Raw genomic sequence first — 25886 nt, 5'->3', positions numbered from 1 at the left:
TAACTCACATAGTGCTGCTACTAGAAGCAGCTAGTTCCTTACAGTTTTGCTTAATTCTCATCACTACTAAGTGATTTTCACCTAAAAAATAACTTCATTCAAAGGCTGGTTTTCTGTTGTGCACCTGGAAGCCAGGGCAAAAGCAAAAAAGGCGCCCGGCCATAGCACACGCTCACTCTGACTTGGGGGGTGGTACCAGCGCAAACTGGATGAGGTGGCGGTGTAACATACACATGCAACTGCTAACGTGGCCTCAAAATGCTCCTTTTTTGTTCATTTAAACCTCTGTGATGTACAGTTTTGTTAATATGCTTTCAAGTATAGGCAGGTTCCGGACTGAAAGAGTACCGTTACCACTACTGCTGCTTCACACGGTGCTGCGCCGCACCTGGCTGTGCCCTCACACTCACAGTGAAGCCTTCAGGAATGCAGGGTTAAGCCTTCCTCTTGCAAGCAGTGGGAGGTAGGAAAATACCTTCCTGGAATTAATCTTGTTCGAGACTTCAGTGAGAAGTCTGTGCAGTTTCTTCAGCAGGCTTTTTACCAGAGGGCAAACACTGGCTCTTTCACCAGTTGAAAGCCTGTTCCCACCTCACCTTTTTCACAAGGGATAAACTTCAAACAATTCTACCTTTCTTAGCTGGGATTTAGGACAACTGCTTTCGTATTTTGACATTAACTTCAGCAGGAAGTGATCCTTACCCAGTGCCTGTACTTACATTTCCCTCCATAAAGTAGGGGGAATAAATACTTTGGGATATAGAGAGATCTGTTTTTTCTGGGAAGGAATGTACTTGTAGGGGTAGCAAATGAACAGTGGGGTTTAACTGCAACATACTAAGAAAATCAACCTTTGCTCTTGCTCTGGCACCTGTCCTTCTAAACATTATTTGCTGTATGGCAGCAGCTGGGAACTGAAGATGCTCCTTCATTTGAAAGTGTAAGTAAGTGAACTGGCAAAGCACTAGCACCACATCACCTGAACTGAAAAATAAAGACAATGGTGGATATCTGCTGTCCCATGAAAGAACTACATTCTGTCTCAAATAAATGGCAAATCTATTTAAAAATACCTCATATCAATTGTTAGAATACTATTCAGCATAAAATGCCACCATGTAGCAAGGAGACAATTGTTTTTGCCACTTTGACAATTGCTGCTATTAAAGAAAAATGACTGAGCTAAGTTCTAAGACAGAGTTCAGTACTAAACACTATGTGACTTTTCTATACAATATCCACAAAGCTGCTTAGTGGACTTACAAAGTATTAAGCAAGACACGTAACTTTTTATTAAAACAAAAATATTTATTCAAGCTGTAAATGCTATGCAGTATTTAGTTATTGGATGGGTTTAATATAAACATCTACTGCATAATATTGGTTCCTTAGGAATCCTCGTATACTATCTGAAACATTGCCCTGTTGCTGTACAGATCTCTTACAAGAAAACTTGCATTTTTTAAGACCTCAACAATTTGAGAACAAAGGAGGAAATACCAGTAGAGAAAATTCTGCAGTACTGGAGCCAGGCTTACTGTAATAATTTTCACCTGTGCTAATTATTAGTATAATATAGGCTGAGCTTCTCCTGTGCCTGGTTTTGAAGAGAATGTTTGTATAATAGCTATGACCGATTCTATGTTAAACAGAAAGATTAGATGCAAATTTTTCCACGTCTGGCTCAAAGCATAAGTGATGTTAACAAACGCTTTCTGAACAGTATGAATGACAGTTAAAAGAATTGACTCTTGCAATAGCACACGCTGAAATTCTCGCCCGGCTGTTATTTATAAATACACTTTACGCATTCATACCATGGTATGAATACAGGGTTAACCATAACTAAGCACGCTGTTTGAAAACAGCTTTTGCATTCAGCTGCCATCCTATGCAGCAAATACTGTAACAGGGTGAGGCCTATCCAAATCCGAGTTATCTGCACGACTGGTTGGGAAAGGCTTTGTGCGATGAGAAATACTTTTGGAGGTTTTGCTGGGCTTATGTTTAGTTGTTGGTACTGGTTATCAGTTACCACTGCTAAGTACCGGTACCTTTGTTAACTCATTCAAAGACTTACAATGCGGGTTTGACAGCTTTGCCAGAACGAGTGTTAGTACAAGCCCAGTCCATCTAAAGATGAAGTCCCTTTTGGGTTCAGCACAACAATGGGAAGGGGCCAGGGCAGTTGCCCCTGGCTTAGAACCACCACCCCCTTCAACTTCACGTTTCCACAAACTGGCTGCACGGTTCAGATGGGCGAGTAGAGAATGCAGCAGAACACAGACAACGTGGTGTAACAGGAAACATACAACTTTTCTTACATTACATTTATACAAATTTACAATTTTGTGAATTAAATGGTTCTATAATTACGCAAGTGCTTTTTCAAAAATAACGTACATCAACTCAATGATATTTACACTTAGCAACCTGCTTCAGCAACAGCATGATTTTGCTATAAAGTGAAACTTCAGTGCACTCAAAGTGCAACTCACCCCATAGAATTAACTTCTCTTCCCATGCAAAACCTCAACGTAACAACACCTAGCTTTATTTAGGCGGGCACAGTTCAACTGCCTTTTTTTTTTTTTATTCGTCATAATGCAAAGACAACAAGAACTTGTCCACGTCCATTCCAGCTGGAAAAGAATTGGGTAGCTTCTTTTTCTGTAGGAGAAGAAAAGAACAGTTGTGTTAAATACTAAGAACCTGGGCATACCGAAGAGTCTGTGAGTATTCCTTTCTTCCTCATTCCTCCATCGACCTTTGAGGTGCACGATGCTGACCCAGAAGTCAGAAGCTGAATACACTCAGGTGCACCCCAGGGTACAACTGGCACGGTGACAGGTCAGGAGCAGCTGAAATCTCAGCTGCTGACATAGCCCACCCCGACTTCAGACAGGCACAGCCTCTCAGCTCTTGTCACATGCACAGCATAAGTTGGCAGTTTTCAGTTATAACACCTCAGGAGTAGGCTCTAACTCAGTACAGTGAATTACAAAGTTATACCATGTCTCCTTTTTAATTATTTACCCACACTGCCTTTTCATGTCTCACACCTTTGCTGTTTGCCATTAAATCCCCGAGGCAAATGCCTGGTGCTGTAGGCTGCGACAACTGGGAACGCACAAAGTGTGGATTCCTAGACCTGGGTGTAAATGAGGATGCAAGAATAGCCTGAATTCTAGTAAGGCTGAGTTTGAGTTTGGCCTTATTCCTACATTGCACCAAACAACTTAGTCTGAAGTTAGAGTTTAGAAACTCATTCATGTTTTAAGAGAAGTAATTTGATTTTCACAGGTATGCACAGAGAATCAGTAGGAGTTACTTGTGCATATCTGAAGACTAAGAGTTTTCTTAAGAATAGTACAGAGTAGACTCAAGAGGCAAAGTTAGTAAAACTGACATAAACATGGATGTCAGGGATTTGGGCTAGTACCTCTGAACCTTCCCATTATAAATAAAATACATATAGACATCTAATATATATATTTAGAATTTTGAATTAGAAAGTAAATGCCTATACTTACCTTTATTTTCTTCTTTTTTGATGGTGTTGGAGAGCTTTGAAGGTCTTTTCTGTTTGCAGAACGAGAATTCCTCTCACCCTCATTCAAGTCCTCTAGTTTCCTTTTCTTTACTGTGCTCCTTAAAGATCTGAACTGTTGAGTGTTGTCCTTCAGGGGGGTCGCGGTGCTAGTCCTCGCAATAGCCGCCCGCGACAGTATCATCAGCGTGTGAGCAGCCATACTGACGCTATTTTCGCTACCTGTTTCGCTAGCCGGGCTGCAGGCGGGCAAGTCTGGCGTGGCAGGGGGTACCATTATTCTAGGGGTCGTGCTGTCCTCGTTGAAGCGCCGACAGGTCGGTGTCCGTACGCTATCTGCAGTATCATCTGCATGCCTGTCTCCAACTCCAGACGGCGTACGGGGAACTGGCAATTCTCCATTTTCAACTGTTTTACTAGTTGGGCTGTGCCACTGAATGTCTTGCAACATTTCCACGCATTTAGTGAATGGACTGGACAGGCAAAGGCCTTGGTTGGAAACTTTAGCTGGTTCTCGCTTTGGCTCCTTCGAAGACAAAGAAACGGACACTGACGATTTGCCATTCCCGCTTGACAGCGACCCTTGCTTTTTGTTCAGCTCTTGCGCTGAAGCAACTGTCTTCTCATTCCATAAGCTTACGCTTTGTTGGCCATTTGAGAGTTTGGCAGTGTCCTGGTTCTTCTGTTTTTCATCAGTATCCCTTCGTAATTCATTTTCTTTATTTGCTGTAGTCTTGTGGAAGGGATCTAATGGAAGCCCTGCAGTTGTGGCCTTCCGCTCGGGCTGGGGCTCCTTTGCAGAGGCGTTTCTGTTGCTACCAGCTTCTGGCTTACACAGAATTCTAGGCAATGTTTTATCTTTCTCTCTCTTTGCTACCTGCGCCTTCACAGAGGATGATGCAGAGTCAACAGCAAATAAAGCATTTTCATTTCTTTCTTTTTGGGGTAAACTCTTAGTAGTCTGGATTTGGGTGTTGCTTCCTGGGGCAGGTAGGACATTATCAAAGCAAAGCACTCTCCTGTGACTTTCACTTTGTCTTGAGTTTGCGCTTGTGCTCTCTGCTGGTGCAACAGGTAAGTTCTCCTCCGCTTTCCTTCCTAGTTCTGCCGTGATAAGCTTGTCCGAATTTCCAGTCCTGAAAATGAGATGAAAGCACTTCAGCAACATACTTGTTCTTTCTAGGCAAGTTCATTTCAGCTGGCTGGCAGTCCCCACCTGCCCCTCAAAACACCTACTTAAAGCTCTCTCCATTCTCTAAACTTAAGTATTTTATCAACACGCAAAGACCAAGAGTAAGGGATGACAACTGCAGAAAGCTCAGAGAGGCCAAAAAGGATGACAAAAAGGTATGAAATAGAGTCTGTGCAAAGAACAATTAGGTAGACTGGGGCTCCAGCCTGGAAAGAGAGATGACTGAAGGGAAATGCAACAGAGCTCTGGGGAAAAGCCAGCAAAAAGGAAACTATTTACTGTACCAAAGAATGAGGGGCATCAAGTAAAACTAGTATTGGGTTCAAAACAAAACAAGGTTTGGACCCTGCATGTAATTAAGGCTGGGAACTTTTTCCACCAGGATATACATGGATGCTGGTAGTTTACTTGAGTTCAAAAAGAAACTGAGCACATATGTGACAGCACAGTCCATCCCAGAATACTGGCTGTGGCTCTGGAAGTCCTTGGAGCTGAAACTGCCAAGGGGCTGCCGGAACACCCTGGGCACTACCATCACACGTGTGCCCTCTACTCGCCCCTATGCATTTGCTGTAGGTGATGGGATACAGAACGAGACAAAAAACTTTCTGGGGACATCTGGAGAACACACAAGCTCCATGGGGCTTGGTCTCCACCTGACAACCAGCCACATCGGTGCAAAAAAGCCACCAGCGCACTGTAGTGATGTTAATAAGATAAATGCTTCTGCTCTGTCATGCCTGTGCCCTCTTCCTGGCATATGCTGCATTTCCAAGAGAAGCTTCCTCCTATTCATCTGTGCTAGTAAGACTTCCTGTGCGCATAAACCTTCATGGTTTGTAAGTGGAAGTGTCAAATTAACTCTGGGATAATAAAGAAGGTACGGGTGGTAACAATTTTTTCATTTCCATGAAATTTAAGATGAGACAGGGGGTAGAGTAGAAATGTGAAATTACATCTCTTTACAGGGAACATTTTGCTCTCTTTGCTATGCAAAACGTATGTCTGGAGATCAATTAAAATTAACAGAAAGCTGAATTATCAAGGTGATGCTATCAAAAATCTTGCTTCTGTGACTTTTTAAAAAAATCACTAATTTTTGCACGCATGTATTCTGCACACCGTGGTACTTTTGTTTTTTCCTTTTAAATAAGTTGACTTTATTGTTCCTGTTTTCCTCTACTTTTCCCCCATTTTAACTGAGTTCTGAATAGGTAGGGGGGTTTTAGGTATGTTTTATTTTTACGACAAAAGAATGTTTCACCTCTAATATTTAAACTGAACTACTTATCTCCTCCTACACTCCTTTGCTCTTTCCAACATCCTTCTGTTTCTTAAGTCCATTAGCGATAAGGACAGTTACTACTGAAGCCTTGCTTTCTCCTCTCTTGCTTGCCCAACAGAAAACCAGTACCTATCCCAATTAGCAATTAAGTTATATTCATCAATATAAAGTCAGCAAGCTGTTCTCCTCACCATCTTTTCTTTGACTTTTCGCTTGATAAATGACCAAGCAATGTTCTAATCTGCAAAGCTGAAACACAGATGCAGAACCCAATCTAACAAGCTCTACTGGATTTGGACCAGAGGGTGGTAAAGGTTTTAGTCATGAAAATCTCCCAGTAAATGTCACAGGCAATGTCTCCTAGCTTGCACTCCACTCAAACAATTTCTATTTGACAACAGAGACCAGAGAAAATAAACACAAAGCCATACAGCGTTAACATAGGAATGGTAACAGCAATATTCTAGCACAGGCTGCACCAGTCCTAGCACACATCTGTATCAGTACTCCTAGCAGACAGACAGGAGGCAATAAAAGGGGTACTGCTTATGCTGTTGTTAAAAAGAGCTGCTCTCCTCTCCGCCGATACTGTATGAAGAAATTCACGGCAGGAAAAAGCAAGCACGTTTGAATACCTAGCTCTACTGACCTTTGTGCTCGAGAATTTGTGTGGTTCAAAGGCTCAGCTACACTTGGTACCAATTTTCCTGGAACAACAGACAAAGTATTAATAAACTACAATATTCCAAATAAATAATCTCCCAGTTAGTACAATGACATTTCACCTGACAGAGAATCAATAAAGAAAAACCCAGCAACAATTTTTTCATAATTTTCAAGTTTACAGATCAGTAGATTAGCAAAGGTTGCCAGCTAAGCATGAACAAGCAGCTTGCTGTCTACACTTCAGTAATACGCAGGCCTGGCAGGACAAAAACCAGCTATGCTGGACTTACAAATGCGCAGCAGGGATTTCCAACTAGGAGGGAAATAACGCCAGGGAACTCTGTTATCCACCAGCAAACCAGAATGTGGACTAACTATACAATCCTAGCTTTCTTCTTCATTTGCAACTGCGTTCTATTTTCATTTTTATGTGTAACCTTTTTTAAAAAAGGTAGATAGGCTAAAGCACAAGTTGTCCTTATCACTCCATTTATTTTCTGTTTTCCGTTATTTTTCTTTACTCCCTGCCAACACTGAGAAATGAATGGAACTCCAGTCTTGTTTCAGTTTACTATTTAAAGCAGCAAGGGGTCAATGAAATGAATATACAGAAGCACATAACTGAAATGGCAAAGAGAAAACAGAAGGCAGAATGTGGGGGGTATGTTTGTACAGATATGCAACACTTCTATGAAATTTTTTCCTTAATAAACATTTAGAATTGCCGTTTCTAGTAACTTCGTTACCTTGCTGCTTGGTTTTAATGGCAGCATTAAAATGTACTTAGAACCAACGAGATGAAAACTAATCAAAAATATAAAGAAAAGTAAACATTTAAAACCACATTAGAGCCGTGAAACATTAAATTTGCTTGATCCCAAATCTGGAATTATTTTATAGGCTTGGAGTTGTTCTTTGTGAACCGAGCAAATATAGCTACTAACTGCAGGTACAGGCCTCTCTCAAAGCCATCCCAGCAGCCACCTGGCAGAGGAGCACTGCTATTTATTAAACTTTATTACTCAGAACTGGTGTCTTTAGAACCCCCACTTCTGCCCTTCAAGAATGCAAGGCGGGTACCTGTATTACTCTTGTTTCTCACTCCAGGAATCTTTTGTGATTTGGGCGGGATGGGAAGCTTTGGGACGCTTCTGTTGCACACTGGATTAGCCACAGGCATATGCAGAACCTTGAAAGAATCAAAATATTCCATTACAGTTTACTGAAAGACTCCTTATCATTTCAGCTTTCATTTTGAAAAGCTTTATTTGTGATGTGCTACCTGGCGAGCAGGTGCTGAGAATGCATTTCCATTTTGTCCTACTACTGAGAGAGGTATCATTCCCACCATTCCTTGCAAAACAGGTTGCACCGGAGACGCAATTATAATGGCAGAACCTAAAAAATACCAAAGTGTTAAAATTGTACAGAAACTAAAAATGCTTCAGTGAAAATAAAAACTTCAAGGCAGGATCTCTTAAATTAAATTACGCATCGTCAAACCTGTGGCAAGAAAAGATCTGGCTTTTTGGAATAACTTCACTGTCCTTACTAGACATTGCTACTAGAAAACAGGGTAAGTACCAGTGTTAGTTTTGAGTACCTTAGTTGAAGTCTGTTCTCCTTTTTAGGAAATGGTTTAAGATTAAGCTTGAAGTGTGACAAACCTATGTTAAAGCTTGAACTTTAATTCAAAGTGGTTTATAAAAACCAGTAAAAGTAACATCAAACAGCTCATTTTGCTGCTCCGTAAAGACAGTTATTTACATCCTGTTCTCCACCATGAGCACGCTCAAACATCAGTAGCAGAATTACTTTTCTTCCAGTGCAGCCATAACACCTTCCCCTTACCAGCACACAACAAACTGGGAAAGGGTCGTTTGGCTGTATGTAGGTATCTAATCTATATTCCTGGCTGGTAGGAGGTGTTAAATGTAGTTCGCAAAGGTTCTAGTTAATCAGTGGGTTTGAGATTAATTATTTAAAAAAACCGAACTAAACAAAAAAAAGCGCACAGTAATACTAATTTTGAGTATTCAAACCAAAAGTTTCCTATTTAACCATTTAGATAATTATTAAAACAGTTGTTTTAAAACAGTTATTCTAACAGGTTGTAAGAGTGTCTGGCTGCCAGACATACGGGAATTATAAAATAGGTAAACTATTATAGAACATTAATTGAAAGGGAGAAGAAAAATTTCAAGAGTGAAAGAAAACTTTATTCTACACAGTTCTCCAGTTACACGAGCACTACCAGGAAAAATATCAAATGCAGAAGAACGGGCAAACTTCTACTTCTCTCTCTATGAAAAAGAATTAAGGTAACAGTTGGATAAAGAAATCCTAACAATAGAAAAGGCCAGCGCTCCGAGATTTGCGCATACTGTTGCACTGGCCTCTGATCAAAACAACATGACTACACACAGAAATTCAAGGAAAACTGTGAGAAGTCTTTAGTTTTGGAAAGAAACCTACAGCTAGTTTATAGTTAGGTTTAACATTTTAAAAAGCACTTACATTTTTAATTGCTGTAGTAATAAAAATACTTGTACCAGCAGAGATTTTATATTATGGAAAGAAATAATGTTATACTTTTACATTGGTCTGAATGTACTTCTAGTGTATAACAGGTTTTTGGAAAATGAAACAAAACAAGGAAGTAAGTTTGGAAGGACTATCTACATCTAGCCAGTTAACTAAATATGGATACCTGTAACACATCGCATTCCATTTATAACAGGAATCTTATTAAAACACAACCAAAACAACTGCTTTATCTAGCTGAAACAATGGATTCTTTTCTAGTGTAAGCCAAAATATGCTTCCTAAATTTATCACTGCTAAAATTACATAATTTAAGATCTGAAGTATGAGGCTATTTTTTTCAAAGCAGCCAAGCCAGACTTGTAATAATTTTTATTTCATTTTTAGTAGCAATATACTAAAAAAATACATAACTCCTGGCTAGTTTCAAGGGGCAGACAGAGCAGTGTTTAAAAATTCAGTTTACTTCTAATGCAATCAAAAAAAGAATAAAAATGCTACATAAACCACACATTTTCAGTAATTTTTTAACAACAAGATTACCTTGTGGGAAATTTGGGGAGACAGTCTGGTTTGCTGCAAATGTGTTGCTGGATCTAGGAGGAGTCCGTAACTGTTGTACAGCTGGAGCTTGGGCAGCAAGCGGCATGGAATTGCCAGGCAATACAACTACATTTGATGGGGTTACAGCTGTGCCCAAGGTAGCTGGATCAGTCACACAGGTAGCTATATAAAGGTTGTTCGAATTCCCAAAAGCTGTACTTGTTGCTGGCATCAACTGTATAAATCCCCCTTCCTTGGAAAGATTAGTTGTACCTGCAACTGAAAAACCAGTGCAGTCTTCATTCTGAGTGTTAACTGAGGTGACCACAGGATCCTTAGGTCTAAGCACCAGAAGATTCTGCTCTGACAAAGCTGAATCCACATTTTTTTCTGTGTCTTCTGAAGGCAGACATTTGGACAGGCCTGCAGTTTTGGTTGGGGATTTGGCTGGAGAAGACAATATTATAGTTGGCAAATTTTCTCCTGTGATGCTGGAAACAGCATTATTTAACTCCGTGTCTGATGAAATAAACGGATCATCGCTGATGATGATCTTGAGGGACATTATATTAGAAGGATCAACATCCATTGGTTGACTACTAGAAGATACACCGCTTATACTTTTGGCCTCAGTACCTGACTCATCTGTTGAAGATGCAGTTTCTGGGAGAGGAGAGCGGCATATTTCAGATGTAGTAAGATTATTTTCAGTGGATACTACAGAAATTTCGGTACATGCATCATCACTGGAAGAGAAATATATATTATCAGCATCTACTTTTGTAGAAGATGAAGGTTCTTGCATTTCCCCTTGCATTCTCTCTGAATTTGACAGTCCTGAAGGGAGGTTAAAATCTTTCTTACAAGGCTTATCAAGCGTATGCTGATCATTTGAATAAGGTTTGTTAGAAGTATCAACAACTTCAAGCTGCAACTCTGTTTTGTCAAGATCCGAAATCTTTCCTGCAGATCCTGCAGCGCAGTCTGACTGCATACTCTGTTCCTGATGGTTAGAGTGGTGGCTAGGGTTCTCCTGTAAAATACCAGGTAAGGCAGCTGTATCGTTTGTTACAGCCTGTTCTTTTCCTGCATCTGCTGATGGACTAGAAATTGATGAATTGTTTTTTCTCAGCAGTACGCTGTGGCCAGGGCTCCCACTGGAAGTGCTTTTAGTGAGTGTTTTTTCAGGCAGTGATGTATCTGGTGATAAGCCACATTTACTTCCAGAATGTATTTTGTTTTCACTGGCTGTAGTACCTTCTGCCAATGAAACCAAAGAAATCTGTGGGCCATCAGAATGAACGTACTCTAAGTTAGGACTACTTTGAGCACTATGACGTGGTGGGCCTTCTTCCATTTCCATAGCTCTCTCACTTTCAGATCCTAATGCGGGCAACTCTTTTTTATCATAAGAATCTCCACAGTGTTCATTACACTGGCTATCAGAAGTCTGTCTCTTGTTAGGTTCAGTCAAACCAGGCACAGGGTCAAAAGCAATTTCAAGCTCTCCAATATGTTCAGGGGTAATGGTTTTAAGTACTTCAGTCTGCTTCCTTGGCCTACAATTTCCATGCAACTGTTCGTTGGTTGTATTTTTCTTAGCCATATCATCATCATTAATGCTGGTCTTCAAGGCACATGATGCTTCTCCTAACTGAAATCCTTTACAGGATAGTGATTCTCTAGAATTATCACCTGTAAAACAGAATAAGTAAGTTCCATAATAATTAGAACAGAGCACCCCTTCACAGCATTTTAGAAGCAACTTATCAGTTCAATAGAAAACTGTTTCACATGAAATGAAGTGGGAATAATGCTGCTCCATCCTTACGTTCAAGCTGAGTGTGAAGTAGATGAAACATATGGTTAGATTACATAGATTAGGCAACCTGGCAAATTAGTTTGTACGTAAATAGTTAAGTATACACACAATAAGCACATGGCTCAAGTCACTAAATCCGATTTCCAGAACACAAAAACCATCTCAGGATAGACCTCCTAGCAATATTTATCATACACTTTCTCTAAATATTTGCTACTGACTGTTGTTAAGAATGGGGCAGGCAGATGAAACATACACTTTGTCCACAGTAAGACTCTTTTTGTATATTAACCAATACATCACAGAATAGAGAGAAAATATTGGTCTGGTTAGATGTAAAACATTATATTTACATGTTCCACAGTGAAAACTGCAAAGTATCTCTGTTTTGAATGAGAAAACAGTTTTGCAGATATTCTGATTTCATTTCTGAGCTTATCAAGTACAACTTAGAAGTACACTGATGGACTACTGTTAAATTTAATAACTAAAACTTTCTAACAGACCAGATGTATCATATGTTCATGCAATGTAAATGTCAAATTGGATATTATCACTGAAAACAGAAAGATTCTGAAACGTACAAATTGTCTGAAAACACTTTCATAGTGAAAAGTGAACAGACTAGAAGAGATCTTAGAGGAAAAAAAAACCAACCTACATCTACTAGTTTCTTCTGTTCCTAAAGAACTTTCAAGTGTTTCCAGATTATCCTCATCCACCAGGATTGGATTTTCTACTCCACTCTGACCAGAAATACCAGCAGGTAAGTTCTTGTTTACCTTGCTCTTTCCTATTTTCAAAATAAAGCACAAAGAATGATTAAATATGTCATTTTACAAACAAATGCGATTATTATGTTTTCAATAAAGCATGGAGATTTCAAATTCAAGAAATGCCATCCTAAACTCAAATAACTATTTTTCTATATTCATTACAAATAGCATAAAAACGCCCTTATATTTTATGAGGGTATCCCTGATCAGAGAAATAGAAAAATTTTACAACAGAATAGAAAACCGAGTATGAAATATCATCCTTTAGACCAGAAGAATCTAAAATAACAGCAATAAAATGATCACTGAGCCAGCACAAAACCAGAATTTCAGCCACAAGAAAATGCTTTACTTTATAGTCACATATAAATGTATATCAAAACCTAATCCTAAATTGAGGGACACAGATGCCATACAGTCCATTTCTCTTGCAAAAGCGGCCAGCTGAATTACCTTTGCTTCTTCAAGCAATACTTAGGAAAACTCATCCTTCATGATGCTTTATAGTAATGGTACAATTGAGAATAATTTACCCTACCATAATCAAACAAGTCAAAGAGTGCCTGAAAAGCTGGGTCTGATTCTGTCTGTTCTAGAATGTCCTGTATAGCCTCTTCTGACATATGAATTTCACCCTGAGAAAACACAAGACACATAGAACGGTTAGTAACTTAAATAACTTAAAGAAAAACAGACAAGAACTGTTCAGATTGTTTTTAGTTCTATTACTTCTGCTCAGCACAGAATCGTAAGGACTAGTGCTGGAAATATTTCTGCCACAAATCTAATGTCTGTCAAAAAACATTACTGGTTGAAGTTTAAGAAATAAAGTACCCCAAATGTCTGTCAGGCGTGACACCCTGTACATGCATATTGGAGTGTTCTCCACATAATGACCAGCATTGTTTAAGAAGGACTAAATCTTGGGCTACACTGAAAGCTTATGCAGATGGTATGAATGCTGTGAGCCTGCACTAGCTGTCCACTGGTAAAAAAATGCCCAAATTAACCCTAGTATCTTGGTTTTGCATATATCTAGAAGACAATGCTAAGGAAAGGGAAGTTTTATTTAATTTAGCCATTACATGTTCTATAATATAACTTCCAACTACTTTTCTCTGGAAGGCAGGTTGAAAGGACACTGCCCTAAAGTTCCTGTTGCAAGCTGACTTGTTTGGTAGTAGCCCAGAAGGAAAATGAGCGGGGCACTCAGTACATATTCAAGTGTTCAAATACAAAGTTTCTCCTGACTTTCCGGAGATCCTTGAAACACTCTACAACCTTTATATAGTGGTTGTAAGTGTGGATATCCCATGTGAGATGCTTGATTATTTTGTCTCAGCTACTCTAAACCAAGCTGCTGCTCTCATTTTTTCTGCTCAGAAAAATGTAATACAGTTTTCCAGTTCTGTATTTTGACAAAAATTGACCTAAAAATCACCAAGTGACAGAAGAATAGCTTTTAAAAAACAGACACCTCTACTTTGTAAACAGACAACTGCCTCTACTCTCCTGCCTTTTTCATGAGGGCTGTGAAGATTATAATTCCCACATTAAGAGCCCTTTATAACAATGTAATTGCCAGCTCGAGGGTTCTAGAATGAAGGGAGAACACTAGAAGTTTAGTTTGGAGAAGTAGAATGTATGTTTCCTCCAAAAGCAAGAAAATATTAAAATGTGAAGAAAAATCATCCTTATTCAGGCTCCAAAGACAATTTCTATAAACAACTACACAATCCATGTTTTTCTTACAGCAAATCAGATCAGAGTAAACATGTTTGGATTCCACAAGACATTTTAAATTCCCTTTTCTTTTACAAGGCTACTGACCAGACCCCCAGTCAGACACCAGTACTCAGTGGTAGCAAAGATCCAGTGACAAGCAGGCAGCTGGTGACTGTGGGACAGCATTCTTAGATCTCAGTCTGCGGGTAACATTAACAGCTACCCACTGCCAGAAGCGGTCCTACTCCCTTGGCTTTTGACCCTGCTGCGTGCTTCTGCTGCCCTGTACAGGCACTGGGAATGAAGTCAGTGTGCTACACGGGCTGAAAATTAACTGCAGCAAAATGCTAGTAACCCATCAGTTCAGCTCCTCGAGCCTGCCCACCACCATACAACAAGGTAAGAGTTAATGCCCATGCAAGGGAAGTTGTGGAACTGCCCCTGAGCAGGACCTAGCCATTAGACAGGCTTGGCTGTATTGTAAAACAAACAAACACAAAAAAAGAACAGAAAAAGGAGAGCAATCTCAGATACCTGACAGTAGACAGATGTCCAGCATAGTTCCCATATCTGATCATTCCCATGTGCCTGGTCTTCAAAAAATGTAAACAGGGCAATCCACACCTACCTGAAGTCCAAGGATTTCATCAATTGAAGTCTCCTGTTCTGTGGGACCGCTGTCTGTCTGTTTAGGGGCCTGAGCGACATTGCCATCACTGGAACACATTAGTCATTAGTTCAGAACTCAAAAATAAACCAAGTAAGAATACATATGAAGTTTAGAAGTTCTTTTTATTACCTGCCCAGGATTTTGTTGATGTTCTCAGCAAGCTTTTCCTGAAGAGATTTGTTGCTCAAGATTTTTTCTCTGGCATTTTCAATAACCAGTTGCTGGAAAACACAGTTTTAAAGTAGTCAGGTTTCTATTTTTATCATCACTAGAAAAGAAACACGAATTTCCAACTTACTAGTTAAAAAAAAAAAAAAGAACCAAAGAGAGCACCCTTTATAACAGAAAGACAGCCAATCTGTGACTGCATAACACTGCTATGAAAATCATTCCAAAACGTTCCTGTACTTCTGCTCTCCTAAAGTACAGCAAGGCTTATTGTGCTTTCTAAAAATTAGTGTGTTCTCTAAAACATTACTGTATTCTGACATTTACAGGTATCTTAGCAAAGCCAATAAATCCAGGAAAAAAGCCCTCTACATAGCTGTGCCATCCTCAATACTTTAGTACACAGAAGAGCTAGTTCAAACCCAAAACAGTAAATTTATCTTCTAAAGTTAATTTCTGTAATACCCAAGACAAACAACATGTAAAAGACTAGTTCTCCTTAGTCTGAATTTGTTTCTTAAATGTAAATACCTTCCATAAGTATATACTTACTGGGAAGTTACCATCTATGAATTCTTCAAGTTGCTCGCTTTCTTTTTCTATAATTACTTCATCAGGGTCTTGAGAACTTCTGGTTGCTGAAAGAGGTCCAGGTGTTGAAATGCTTTTCCTCTTCTGAGAGTCACTGAAACATTCCAGAAAATTTATAATGTATTTTGTGAGAATATAGCAAACAATAGACCTAATGTTCAGTAAATCAGTGTTGCCCTTCCTTCTTAGCAAACAGAAGATTTTAATGAACAGAAAATTAACTACATACTGGAAATACAATAAGAGCCAATACCTGTTTCATTATGTCACATGTGTATATTGTGCCTGACTTCAGAGAAGTTACAAACAAATATACAGACTCTGGGGAAACAGCACAACGGCAAATCGAATTCCATGCCTGCTATTCAGTATTTTTCCCCCTCCAGTACACGTTACTTTAACTGGTGGTACAGGTTCTAATTAACTGCCACTCAAGAAGAAGATTTGGGCATCACCACTGAAAATAAAGATCAGGTTGCATAAGAATTTAGGTGACGAATAGGAAATGTACTACTTTTATGTGAAATCACAGTGTAGGCTCTTCTGAAACCATAGATCGGCAGTGGCGCTAAAATCACTTAAATACAAAAAAATCATGCGGGAATAGAGATGTCTTGGAAATGGTATGAATGAGTAAGGATCTGGAAGAATGATAAGCAAAACCACTGATCAGGATTTATTCAGGGATAAAGACAACAAATGGAACACAAAGAGACCAGTCAGCTCACTAAAAACAAAAGGACATCGGAATCGAAGAATAAAAAAATGCAAAACTAGTATTAGAACAGTTTTTCACACCACTTTTAGTGTGAATATGAAAATTTTTGAAGACAAAATGTACTGAAGCCAAAAGTTTTTTCTAAGTTAAAAACAGACAAAATGCACATTTACATCAATATGAGAATTTTCATAATTCTTAAGGATATTTTTGAAGGAATAAGAAATCTCAGGCTCCATGATTATTTGCCTATGTCTACTACTGGAATAATGTAAAGACTGGCTATATACCATAAAGAAACACAAGTAGCCTCCCATCAGCCTAACGTTAAGTTCTTTGACTTTCCTTTCCAAAACATCACACACTGGCCACTCTCAGCAGATCTTAAATGTGAAACACTCCACTATCTAACAAAATTTACACTAGAGGTTAGAACACTGCATAATCTCTAAACTATCTTTAAAAAAAAAACAACCCAAACACAAAACCAAACCCCAAAACCCCCAAAAAACTCCCCGTGTTTACCTTTTTCGTCTTCCTGGAGAAAGCAAGTTTGAATGAAGCTTTCGTTCTTGTGATGCTGGAACTTGAATGTGTATGAAATCTCCTGCTTTATAAAGGAAAAAAACAGATCATGATGCCAGTACCTTTTCCAGTGGCATTGTTAAAGCACTACAGAAATCTACACGTGACTTATTATATTCCGATAAATTCCGGGGAATTCATACAAAATAATTTGGTATTATCATGAAAATGAGAACCATTCCTTTTAAACATAACCCAGGAAGAACATCCACTTGATGTGGATCATCTGTATCTGCTAAAACAAGTGGTTAGGGTGAAGGTGAGAAGACAGGATAGAATAATGACAAATTAATGCACTGAATCTCTGAACTCACATTAGGAAGCAAGTATGCAAGAGCCATTTATCTCTTGGGGACTCCTTTTATTTTAATCACCTGAACCAGTCTGGAGAGCTTGGGGAACAATTTTCTGAAACGTTTTTGGTGGAAGATGATTAGCCCTAATTTTAGAAAACTTCCATCTATATCCATAAAATGTTCACAGAAAAAGAGGTTTAAAGAAGTGTGCAACTTACTGTTGATCTTGTTTTCTTGGGTTTGTGACTGGTGCACAAACAACGTATTCAATCTTGTCTGTGACATGTTTTGATTTATTGTTGGCCGGTGAATAACTTGAGGAGATATAACAGAAGGGGAATTCTGTGGCCCTGACTGATGGGCTACTGACAACAGTCCTGAGTTTGCAGGAGCCGATTGCTGAAGCATTCTCTGTCTTTTCATTTCCACAATTCCACTTCTTGTACGTGCTGGAGATAATAAAGACAAAATGAAAATATATGAGATAAAGGAATTTAAGAAGGTTGCTGGTTTTCCAAGACTTAATCAAGGATGCTCCACTGAAACTTGCTTGTGCTTCAGCAACTAATTCATGGAACTCAAAAAGTAAGCAACACCCATCTTAGTCTTCTGCGTTACAGGTTTGAGCCAAAATAATTCAACAAGTACAGCCAACTTATATACACATTGCAACCATGCTTGTATCAGTGCTTAAATATTTACAGGAATAAATCATATCAAAATGTTATCTCATTTCATAATATACCACTAATATAACTGACCTTAATGGAACAGCTAAACCAACGTAAGTTTGCATTTATTTATCAGACTATATCTGACAAATTTAAACAAAGAACACCACCCAATCCAGTGAATTTCAGATCTAAGGACAATCACTACCTTTATTTCACATTCTATTTTCTCACACAGGTTACTCTGTAGAAGTACTACAGAGAGAAAAATTTACTTTTAAGTAAATAACTTAAGTAAAATAACTTTTTTGAGAGCTCGTTTGACAGTTTTTGTAATGAAAGAAACAACTCTAGATAGAACAAATATATTTCCCTATTTTGCATAGATACATGTTTGCATGCATAAAAAATAGTTGTTTCAAGATTGCAATGCATTATTACATTCCCCTTCTACAGAAATGAAATTGCATCATAATTCAACTCGTTATGTTTCCAGTTCCTCTGCAAACCACAAATTAAGTCAAAAGCTTCAGGACTGAAGCAGCAGTTTTTAAACCTTTTAACCATGTAAAATTCTAAAAAGTTTTCAACAGAGAAGAAAATACTATACAGAGAATTTAATCCCCTCGCAAAAAGCTCAGCTTTTCTTATTTTCCTTTCTTGATCATTACAGTAATCCACAGACTGCACTGAAGTCAACAGACATGCTGAAGAAAAACCTGCAGAAGATATCTGACAGCATTTTAAGAGTAAGGATGTGTTACTGATTGCCATAGTATTCCCCTGTTTTTTGCCAAAACAGATAACTTGAACATAAAAGCTATTAATCCCATGGAATTGGCTCGGTTACTTACTCCTTTGATTAGCAGAAAATCCTGTGGAGTTCTGCATGCTCCTAAAAAATAAAGCAGGTGACATAAATAAAAGGAGCATAACAGAAACGCTCAGGTACACAGTATCTACTGCATGGTTAATGTCAGTCTGGTCCCAGCTACACATTACTTCAGAAAGCTTTGGTCTAAGATTGTTATTTTCATTCTTTCAAACAATGGTCACAGATCCTTCAAATGAAGCTTACTGTTATATTTTTGATCAAGCAACCACAACAGTATTGGATTCTAAATGAGTCATAGTTTGTTTTGGTTTTTTTACAGCAAGGCCACATACTCACACTAATGCCCTCCTTATCTGCTAGTCCTGCCTTAAAATCTTGAAATGTCTACTCAACTATCAACTCATACACACCTATCTCTTTCACCATCTCTCAGAGGCAACAGAGAGCAAAACCATTCTCATACAATGATAAGGGAAGTTGATGAACGTAGGGACTCACTCTTCAAGTGAAATTTTACTTTCTTGATTTCAAAACTATATTACCTGATTTGAGAAAGTGTATAGTCTAGTTTTTTCCACAGAGATGACATCATTGCTGGAACTTCATTTGTTATTTCTAAAATAAACCATAAAAAAAATTTAGATGCCTAAAACAGATACATGTTGAGAAAAAGTAAAATCAGAAAAAAAATATTATTATGGGGTGTTTCAGACATCATCTGGCTTTAGGTGTCCAGTTGCTTTCTTAATATTCTGTTAATTAGAGAGCCCTAACTCCTAATTAAAGAACTTTGATTGATATGAACACACACTCATCATGGATACAGTTCTCAGGTTTAGAAGCCTAAATGAAACTGAGGTGAAGATATTCATGGTAGTTCTCAATGAAATCTCAACATGGTATTGACTCCTAGGCAAACACATGCTAACCTAACCTACCTCACTTCTGGAAACTGTATTCATATTCCCGTCACCTGCGTGCTTTTGAAAATTGTAACCTGGCAGACAGGCCTTTAAAAGTAACGGCTTATTTTAAGATGTCACCCACACAGGTAAAACACTTGGCACAGATAATTACGTATCAAAAAATTATAAGACTTGGCAACATTCAGAAGCTCAATAACTGCTTTTAAAAGCAGGAAATGCTCTAACTCTGTCTGTAATATTCATACAAAATATGATGTTATTCTGAAATTATTTTAATTAGTTTTAAAAACAAGACAAGAAACATTTTACATCATAGCTCTCTTCCTGGTTATTTCACAGGATCATAGAATATCTCAAGTTGGAAAGGATCCACGAGGATAACTGAGTCCAAGTCTCTGCTCCTCACAGGACTACTTAAAACTAAACCATATGACTAAAAACATTGTCCAGATGTTCCTCAAACTCTGACAGGCTTGGTGCCTGGGGAGCCTGTTGCAGGGTCTAACCACCCGCTCAGTGAAGAACGTTTTCCCAAGTCCAATCTGAACTTCCCCGATGCAGGTCCATTCCATTTCTGTGTGTCTTACTGCCAGTCATCAGAGAGAGATCAGCACCTCCCCCTCCTATCTAAAGTATAAACAATGAACAGTATAATTTTACAAGCATAAACCCATACATTTTGCAAGCTTTATTATATCTTTGTGTTTTATTACATTAGAAGTGTTGTTCAAATTTGATGTGAAAACATATGCTGGCAAATCCAAACTTAAAATAATCAATTAATTTTGCTCACAAGATGCTGATCTAATTGGCCGTTGTCTGCATAATATGGAAGCCTTCAACTTCTAGCATAGGTGGGTGACTGCTCTAAGTCCATATATAGATAGAAATATTACCTCTTCCTCAAGGAGTTCACAACAGATAAATAAGAAAAATAAAATATCATTCTGAAGGCTTACCTTTTGTTTTCATGGCTACGTATTCATTAAGAATAGTTGTCAGGTTTTTTCCACACAGGGACTGGAAAAAAAATACTGATCTTAGAATCTTCACTAATAACATATACCTCATCTGCTGTATCACATTACATTTAAGCAGTTCTTCAGAAGAGCACACCATGCTGACCCTCAACACAAGGAACTGTACTTTATGCTGCTGGTGCTGAATTGTCTCAAACTAGGTAGAGAGCAATCTATGGAAAAAAGTGCCATTATGAACACAAAATCTGAGGTGCTTGATCTCACTGCACAACACTGGTATAGCAGTTAGAGCTGCATGACCTCCACTCACCTTTGTTATCATGGAATAAAGCCACAAAAATAAAATTATGAACAGCTGTAAGAGTAATGAGTATGTATCATCCTGGAACATAACATGCACTAAGACTCAAATGTGGAGATAACTTCTGTATAAAGTAAAATTCTTAACAGTCACACAGAATCAACATTCATAGCATATTTATATGTTCTGTTATTTTAGGTGAATCAAAGAGAATTCAGATTTTAAAGTTACCACTATCACTTGTTGCACCTTCTCATCTTGTTTGCTAGTGGGAACTCTACAGGGTGTGACAAATACAGCCCTTTATTGCAAGTATTTTGAGCTGCAGTGAGAATTTTCTTAGACACTATCATATCATCACTCTTCTATGAAAAACAGGAAGAATGTTTCTGCTGACAAAAGGAAGATAATTAAAAGCTTTAAGAATCTGGATAATCTATTTACGCTTGGTTTTTCTAATTTTTACTGGCCATAGCTTGGTTCTCAATCCCCTACCCACAAAGTACAGATGACTAAACACTTGTGAAAGAAATAAGTTCCATGGTCTGTTTTGAATATCTGCATCAAGACCTCGGATCTCAGAGAAGATTTCCACAAATTTTGAATCCTGTGGACAAAATCCCAGATCATATAATTAACTGATATATTAGAAAAATGAAACGAGCATCAGGAAGATGCACATATAAATGTTAAAAGGTTGATACACAGCAATATCTAAACCCTGTAACTTGCATACTATTTTAAAAACGCCATTTTGTATATGTTAAAAATGCAAAGTATCTAACTACCCTGTAGCTATATGCACATATCTGTATGTGTAGCTACACGCTGTATTTATGCACACCCAAAGTTCCACATTTCACCTGGGACAAAGCAGATGATACTGATCAAAGAGGAAGCTGAACTGAAACAGGTTTTTGTCAACAAAATTTGGTAGCCTTACATAAAACTGCGGTAAGGTACCTAAATAGTTAATACGTACTTGAAATGGAACATTACTGGCTGCCACATCTAGGATAGGAAAGTAATCTCCAATAAATTACAAGTGCAGCCCTGAAATCAATAAAACCCTTGCGACACTCTTCTATAAATCAACCTCAAAGCTATAAAGCAGACTAAATGTAATATGCTGAAACCAATTCGCATATTTTATGCTTAAATGTTTCTTAGTAAGTTTAAATATTAGAAACCAAATAACTGCTAATACCACACGATGCAACACCCCCCCCCAACCCAAACCAGAGGGGACGATCTAATTAAACATTTTAAGCAGCATTTGAGGACTAACTGTTATACTGAGAAATCTCAATTTTCCTTTCTATGGATGCAAGACAATTTAACCTTCTGCTTTGCAAATACAAACTCACCAGCAAGCAGGCTGGAATAAACCCATCCTCTGTACAGTGCTCTGCATATTCTTTCAAATCTGAGCTTTCCAAAATAAATTCACGGCAGGTAGCTAGAAGTTTTTCCTGTTGTAAATACCCTGCAACAAATTCGATGGAAAATTCTGCTATTTCATTCATTACTTCTGCTCAATAAGTACCAAAGCATTAACATAACCAGCTGTGTACAGTGTTGAAATAATGAGGTAAAGACTTGTATGTTAGACAAGTAAAGTGAAGTCATTTTGAAAGAACATATGTCTTGCAAAATATTTCTTTAATAGTTAAAACCAGAAAGAGGACAAAATATTACTAATATTACTATTCATGACTGGAAGTAAGGCAATATGAACAGTTTCTGGTTGATCTTTAGTACAGACAAGAAAATAAAAGTTCCTGGCTCAGGAGGCAGACAAACTAACTCTCACATAGGCTGAACAACCCAGTTTGATAACTAAATGGTATTCTACAATACTTTGTTAATAAAATGCATTGCTATGTAACATTAGCTCTCATTGCATCCTTCTGTTTCAAAACAGGAAGTTACAACAGCTGTTAAAACAATGTGTAAGATTTATTAAAAAAAAGGCATTGTACAAAAATTAATAACAGAAAAGGTGTCCCCCCCCTTACTGTAATTTTTAATAGATGTAGTAGCTGCAACTTGTGCCCTGTACACACCCCAAGACTCAGTAGGAAAATATATAGGAAATATACTGGAAAAGGTTACTTTTCCAAAATTTCATTCCTCAGCAAACATGTTCTGTTTTAATCAAACTTTTTAAACCCTGCTTTAATCTTCAAATACTCTAAACGTTAAAGATAGAAATAGGACAATCTGAATGAAGGATTACAGAACAAAGAACCACAAAAGAAAATGCCTTTTCTTTCTTGATTATAGCAGAATTGAACATGCAATGTTTTAAAGAAAGACTAAAGTATGTGCCTAATTATATAATGCAGGATATATATACATCAGAATATCTATCTTCACTGGACCCCCAAAATGATCCACCTCAGTTGAGGAATGCCTACAGAAAAATGCAGCCTTTAAGTTTGCATGAAGACAAGTATCTTTCAGCAGATCTGAGTATAGCTGGAAAAAACAGATCATATTTCAGACACATAAGCCCTTGTTCAGGTCTTCAACAAATACGCAAACTTGGAAGTTAAACACAGTTTGGGAATAACCACTGTGAATTTAATCACAATGTACGAGCTGGCCTACCTGACAAAGATGATTAGCGGTACCTGTGGAAAGGAAAGGGCTGTCCTATTTAATTTTTCAAATACATTTTGCTAGAAAACTCTCAAGTCACAAATTGCTGGAAGTGGAAAGTGTATTTCGGGGAAACACAATTATATGCCAGTCTCAGTCCTACCCACTATAGGCCAGGATGGAAGACAGGGTATTAGGCTAGGCAGAGCTTTGATCTGTGCTGGTGTGACTGTTCTTACAGTCACGCTCATCCAGACATTTACGTAAAAAGTTGCAAATTTTCTTTCTTGAACCCACTACTACAGTACAGCAAGGGATGACTGAATGCTGGCCTACAGGCACGTTTGGCACGTACACAAATTTCCCACAAAATAAGGCATTCCAAAGTTTAAAAATGTCTGAAGTAAGATCTTCTGTGCGACTGAACTGCTTGTGCACGCATGGTATAATGACATAACAGTACACAATCTTTAACGTTGCCAAAACCAAATTAAAGGTACAAAAGGTACAGTACCTTCTCAACTAGAGCAAAATATTGAATCACTCCTATCTTAAGAAATGTAAAGACACACGTCTAACTCAGTACGCATTTACATTAATTAGAAAAAGATACATTTTCTTATATATTTTTCTATACGTGAGTTCATTTTACAATTTTAGTTCTGTTTCTTAAACCTATATTCATCAACCTTCACAGCACCAGAAAGACTTATCGGGGGGTGGGAGGGTAAAGATGGAAGAATCGCACTGGGAAGCCTGTTTATCCACCTGAATTCAGAGATGCCTCATGGAAGAGGAATCCCTACGAGAAGACAGAAATAGCTACAAGGAATATCCTGTTCTGCAACCTCGGGTTTCTAGACATGATGCACACAAGCATGGCACAACAGACACAAGATAGGATAGATCACCCTTAGTACACATGACATCACCAAGATCGTCTATTATGTCTGCAAGCCTCTGGTCAGCATGCAAGATAGGCATCCCACCCAGAAACCTGTAACTTAACCAATTTTCTATGGAGATGTACAGCGAGAGATCTCCCTTGCATGATTTAAAATCTTCTTTGAAAATGCTTGGAGTTCTAATAACCCTCTGTTACTTCGCAATAATAAAAACACTGCAACTCTTACTAGCCTTGTTTCTCAAGACAGTAGTGAGAAACATTTCAGGTAGTATCTAAAAATAAATTGTGCTGGAGGAACACCAAAGAAAAGACTCAGCCTCAACTGCTTTGGATTAAAAAAAAACCTGTGGACAACTGAAAACTGAATCTCACGATATGAATGTATATGTAAACCTACGACAATAAGTACTTATGTGTGGGACTTAAATACGTGGGTCATATTTTTGATTACCATCCATTTGTTCTTACCTTTGGCAGTATCCAAATAACCCAAAGCATAAAGCCATTTAAAAAAATCCACCACCTGCTGCCGACATCCTGCAGACACTTACTCTGTGCCTTCCACAGACACGGAGCAAACCCCAACTCTCTGCAGCCTCACAGGTGACAGAAACAGGGAGGGAAAGAAAAACCAGCTGAACCTTAACCTAGCCTCCTCTGGTGTTGTGGGTGACCCTTGTATTCCTCCTGTAATCAGATACTTTATTAGACCCCATTGACCAGGTACCTGCCTGCAGGTGGACACCACAGACCACCACGTTTTCTTGAACTCGTGGAGAGCCTGAGCCGAAGGCACGGCCGGGCAGCAGCACCGCACAACACCGCACCGCCGCGCTCCCCCGCGCCCGAGGCGGCTCCAGGGGCCCCAAACTCCCTCCAGACCAAGCGGAGTTCGCTTCCCGCTAGAGGCCTGGCCGGGGGGACAGCCCGGAGACCACCGGGCCCGGCGGCGGAGGCAGTGACAATTCCAGCCCGGAGGGGGACGAACTCGACGCGGCGGAGGGTCAAGGGCGCAGCCGCCGCACTCTCCCGCCGCGCCCGGTGCGCTGCCGGCGGCTGACAGGCCCCTGCGCAGCCCCAGGCGCTGACAGTCCCCAGCGGGGCCCCGGCGGCGCGGCCGCCACCTCCCCGCCGCCCCCCGCCCCGCTCTCACGCACTCACCCAGCACCAGCCGGGCCACGTCGGACGGCAGCAGCATGGCCCGCGGCGGCGAGGGGAATGGGGAGAGGAGGAGGAGCGAGGAGGAGGGGGGAGGCAGCGGGACGCAGCTCACGGAGGTGCGCCGCCGCCGCCCCGCCACCGAGGGGAAGGCGCCGAAACTCCGCCAGCCAGCGCCGCGCCCGGCCCCTTCCGCCGGAACTCGCCGTGCCCGGGCATCCGCTTCCAGGTTCGCCAGCAGACGCCGCCCCACGCCGCCCGCGGGGAGAAGGGGAGGGCAGGGTGCAGGCAGCACGCCGCAGCTGCGGGCGGCCGCCCGCTCGTTCCTCTCCCCGGTCTGCTGCCGCCGCCCGTCAAACCGCTCGGAGGTGGG

At 39.5% G+C, this 25886-nt stretch overlaps 2 protein-coding genes and 1 long non-coding RNA gene across 8 annotated transcripts in view; 2 read left to right on the top strand and 1 right to left on the bottom strand.

The window, feature by feature from the left end:
* Positions 1 to 1287: 1287 nt before the first annotated feature.
* Positions 1288 to 25770, bottom strand: LOC104040055 (protein NPAT). Of its 2 annotated transcripts, none has more exons than XM_064441250.1 (18): positions 25517 to 25770; positions 22212 to 22330; positions 20523 to 20583; positions 19180 to 19252; positions 18657 to 18697; positions 17350 to 17580; positions 16776 to 16860; positions 15494 to 15626; positions 14903 to 14994; positions 14732 to 14819; positions 12917 to 13013; positions 12264 to 12395; positions 9781 to 11475; positions 7976 to 8091; positions 7774 to 7882; positions 6677 to 6734; positions 3534 to 4686; positions 1288 to 2670 (listed from the first exon to the last, which is right to left on the bottom strand). In XM_064441250.1, the coding sequence occupies exons 1-18, from the start codon at positions 25551 to 25553 to the stop codon at positions 2593 to 2595; spliced, it is 4398 nt and encodes a 1465-aa protein (XP_064297320.1). In that variant the 5' UTR covers positions 25554 to 25770; the 3' UTR covers positions 1288 to 2592. The 2 variants fall into 2 exon arrangements, with proteins under 2 accessions (XP_064297320.1, XP_064297321.1); XM_064441251.1 differs by having other exon boundaries at positions 16776 to 16857.
* LOC135311559 (uncharacterized) lies at positions 17574 to 20529 on the top strand. Its single transcript, XR_010371217.1, has 3 exons — positions 17574 to 17716; positions 18476 to 18551; positions 19903 to 20529. It is a non-coding gene; the product is annotated as an uncharacterized LOC135311559 (long non-coding RNA).
* Positions 25727 to 25886, top strand: part of ATM (ATM serine/threonine kinase) — an 82953-nt gene continuing 82793 nt past the window's right edge. For 4 of the 5 annotated variants that reach the window (XM_064441247.1, XM_064441246.1, XM_064441245.1 and 1 more), the window contains exon 1: positions 25728 to 25881. The gene's annotated coding sequence lies outside the window, so the exon portion shown is untranslated. Of the gene's footprint in view, positions 25882 to 25886 lie in introns of all 5 variants that reach the window. The other variant, XM_064441249.1, reaches the window with a different exon arrangement.

This window comes from Phalacrocorax carbo, chromosome 1, assembly GCF_963921805.1.
Source record: "Phalacrocorax carbo chromosome 1, bPhaCar2.1, whole genome shotgun sequence".
In the NCBI taxonomy this organism is placed as follows: Eukaryota; Metazoa; Chordata; class Aves; order Suliformes; family Phalacrocoracidae; genus Phalacrocorax; species Phalacrocorax carbo.
Note: the sequence above shows the minus strand (reverse complement) of the source record. Positions and strands in the feature narration are given on the sequence as shown.